Raw genomic sequence first — 3,761 nt, forward strand, 5'->3', positions numbered from 1 at the left:
TCGGCAGTTGGACATCCCCTGAGGGGTCCCAGATTGGAGAGGGTGCAGGCCGGGCTGAGGGACACCCTCCACCCTTGTGCATAAATTTTGTGCACCAGGCCACTAGTAATAATAATAATGTTTACATAAAAAGGTGAGAGGACCAACTGCTACTATGAACAGTCCCCCCACTGACTTTGTCTCTGCCAGCCTCTGAGCCCTGGGAAGGAAATGGGGACCCTGAAACCGCAGAGGCAAGTCCCCAAGGCCCAGAGCTGATTCCACATGAGCAACCTGCTCACTAATGGTTCTCAGCAGAGCTGAGAGGTGCGCCCAGCAAGGGCCTGTGGGCGAGATGCTGTCTCCCCTGGGTTTGCTTCTCAAGGCCGACCGTCCCTTCACCAAGGATACGCTGTGGTCCAGGGGCCGGACTGAGCAGGGCCTCCGGGCTATTCCCAGCCCCCTCCCCCTGAACTCCGGGCTGCCTGGCCCCGCGAGCGAGTCCTCCCTCGGAGCCTGTCCTTCCCTAAGATGGGCAGGTCGCAGCAACAGCACAGGCCACAGGTGGTGCTGAAGTCTGTACCTCCGCAGGGAGCTTCTTCAGGAAGCACAGAGGTGAGGCCCGCCCTCAAATCTCCAGGGGGCTCTTGGGGACCCTGGGCCCAGCGTTGTCAAAGTGGGTTCCCGTGCAGGAGGGCCGGGTGCTTGTTCCTCGGGGGAGGGGGGTCAGCCAGGAGAGCTGGTGACAAGCCAGGGTCTCGGTGCAGCGTGGTCCTGCCTTTTTCACAAGGTCCCGGGTGACGTGTGTGCCCCTTAGGGTCTGGGTGGTAAGAGGGTCATGGTGCTGACCTGTCCCAGCAGGTGGATGGGCCTGGAAGGCCCCCTGGAGGGAGCGACCCAGGGAGGCTGTCAGAGGCCACGGGCAGCCCGCCCCATGTGGGGCTGGGGAGACAACATCGGCCACAAAAAGCACAGCAACAATGACACCACCACATTCCCGGGCTCACCGGACGTTGTCTGCTTCAGTTTTTCATTTTTCTTTTTCCTCCATTTCCAGGGTTTGAAGATCCTGCCCAGGGTGGCCAGCCTGCTGTTCCTCCTGGCGGGGGGCGTGCGAATCCCTGAGACCAGATATTCGGAGCGCACTGGGGGTGTGGGGTCCATCTCATCTGTAAGACAACACGGAGGGGGCTCAGGGGTCACCCATCCCACGACTCCCTGAGGAGCCACTGCGATTCTGCAGAGCCGGGTGTGTCCCGGGTGGCCTGGGCCGGCCCTCAGGGAGTGTGTTTCATTTCCCTTCTGTGAGCCCCTCCCCTGCAGCCCTCCCACAGCCCGCTGGAAGCCCTAGCTGGGCTCTGCCTGCAGCACAGCAATCTGAAGACAGCGAGTTCCAAGGCAGAACTTCTCCCGCCCCAGGGCCTTTGCTTGTGCTGCGCCCTCCACCCATGCCGCTGCTTCTGTGCTCTGTGCCCTTCAGCTGCTCAGATGAGCCTGGCTTCCTCAGGAAGTCTGTCTTCCTCCTGTCCCAGGTGAGGTCCAGCCCTGGCCCCTGCTCCTGAAGGGACCTGCGCCGCTACCAAGGAGCCGCAATGATCTGGCGCCCGCCCCCCCCCACCACCACCGCCAGCTCTGCCGCGGGCCTGGCTCAGGCCTGGCCATGCTCCTCGTGGACAGTGGAGAATGACTAAGTCCAGGATGGACAGAGCGAAGCCACTGGCACGCTCGGCAGGGAGCAGAGAGACGGGCCGAGGAAGCACACGGCGTTGCCGCCACACAGGAGACTGGTGGCCACCACATGCCCATGGACAGGGTGCAGCTAGGTCATCGTCCCTCCTGTGAACCATGCACAGACATGGGAAGATAAAGCAGAGGGTGTGAGCAGACACCTGCTGTGGCTCAGGGACAGTCGGGGGGGCAGGGGGGACTGGGAGAGAGAATGGCGTGGGCTCCCCACAGGCCGTGTGGGAGGTGTATTTTTTTTACAGATAGAACAGAAAACAAAACACGACTAAGGCAATGGTGAAAGGCGGACCTCTGAAGGCACGGTGCTGCTCACTGGCTCACGCACCCGCCGATGGGCAGAGCTGAGCTGAGTTCAGGCGTCGCTGTGGCAGGACTGAGAAAGCAATGCCAAGCTGCCCCTAACCCCTCCTGGGATGGGGCAGTGGCGAGGACCTGAGGCCCCTGCAGGCTCTCAGATTTAACCCCCCGGGTCACTGGGCTAAACGAGGCCACCTGCAGCCAGAGGGGCAGGGACCCGTGATGGACCGTCACTGTCGGGCCCAGCGCAATGCCTCATGGGACAGGTATTGTACTCACACTGTGAGTCTATAGGGTAGACACTGTCATTACATCCACTTCACACACGAGCACGCTGAGGCTCAGAGCAGGGAGCCCTTGTGTCGACTCACAGAGCGAGGAACACTGAGGTGAGTGTGACCTTGAGCAGCCTGACCCCAGAGACGCCTCTAGGGTCTCTAAGCTGATCCTAGTGTGACCGCGTCAATGGATCACCCAGGGCGGGGTCGACGATGGGACACCAGCCAGGACAGGCCAGGCCAACGGGGGCCAGGCCATGGGTGTGTCCTCTCTCTCTCTCTCTCTCTCTCTCTCCCTCTCTCTCTCTTTCTCTCTTAATTCAGCATGAATTGTGTGTGCGGGCGCTGCGGCCACAGCTGGCCCATAGAACAACCCTGGCCGGTGGGAGGAACCTCTCCCTCCAGGCTCAGCAACCAGGAAGGCACCAAAGGAATGAAATTCTCCACTTGTTTCCGCTGTAATCCCGACGCCCTGCACCCAGCAGGAGCCTGGGACATGCAGGTGAGGGATGATGGAGCCAGGGGGACCCGAGGGTGCCGGGCAGGATCCCTCCGCCTTCCTTGCCCAGCTCCACGCCAGGCGTGCAGGATGCAGCCAGTCCTCCTTTCCTGGAGGCAGTTTATTCCCTGATCCGTGCCGTTCCTTCCTGCGCCCACAGGCGCCAGATGGAGTGGAACGGCCAGTGCCACCCGTTGCGGGAGCGCTGGCGGGCTAAAGGCATGTGGGCACAATCTGCAAAGACCTGGCCAGGTCTCCCCAAGCCGGGGCTCATTTGTAGATGAAGACAAGACCCCAGAGATGAGCTGGGAATGATGGAGCGTTAGCACCCCTTTCTTTATACCACCTCGCCTGGTTCCACCAAGGAGGGTGGCAGGTAGGAGAAACACACGCCGAACAAGGTAAAATGAACATCGAGGAAATCCGGAGAAAGGGGATTTGGACAGAGCCGCAGCAGCCAGAGGTAGAGACCTCAAACGGCACCAGAGGAGGGCACACATGCAGCTATGAGCTTCCTGGTAGGCAAAGTGAAAAGGAGCAGCACAAAGAACAAACCACAGATCGGACCACAAATCCCACCCCACGAGAAACACACACCGAACAAGGTAAAATGAACATTGAGGAAATCCGGAGAAAGGGGATTTGGACGGGGCCGCAGCAGCCAGGGGTAGAGACCTCACACGGCACCAGAGGAGGGCACACATGCAGCTCTGAGCTTCCTGGTAGGCAAAGCGAAAGGAGCAGCACGAAGAACAAACCACAGATCGGACCACAAATCCCACCCCACTTGCTACCTGCATTGCTGAGACCCTGGGCCAGGTCACCAGATGCAGGAAGGGTGAGGTCAAGCGCTTGGAGGAAGGATGCAGCCACGAGGGCCCTGGGTGCAGCTGGGGAGGCAGGCAGGGGCTGGAACTTGATTCCTCATTCAGGAGGGCCATGGGGACCTTCAGTTCCAAAGG

At 60.6% G+C, this 3,761-nt stretch overlaps 1 protein-coding gene across 1 annotated transcript in view; it reads right to left on the bottom strand.

Annotated features, from left to right (window-relative positions):
- Positions 1-1,148, bottom strand: part of PHACTR3 (phosphatase and actin regulator 3) — a 61,256-nt gene extending 60,108 nt beyond the window's left edge. The window contains exon 1 of the mRNA XM_005885596.2: positions 987-1,148. Within this exon, the coding sequence (XP_005885658.1) occupies positions 987-1,143 (157 nt within the window). The 5' untranslated portion in view covers positions 1,144-1,148. The remainder of the gene's footprint in view (positions 1-986) is intronic.
- Positions 1,149-3,761: the final 2,613 nt, after the last annotated feature.

Source organism: Myotis brandtii, unplaced genomic scaffold (genome assembly GCF_000412655.1).
Source record: "Myotis brandtii unplaced genomic scaffold, ASM41265v1 scaffold915, whole genome shotgun sequence".
Classification (NCBI taxonomy): domain Eukaryota; kingdom Metazoa; phylum Chordata; class Mammalia; order Chiroptera; family Vespertilionidae; genus Myotis; species Myotis brandtii.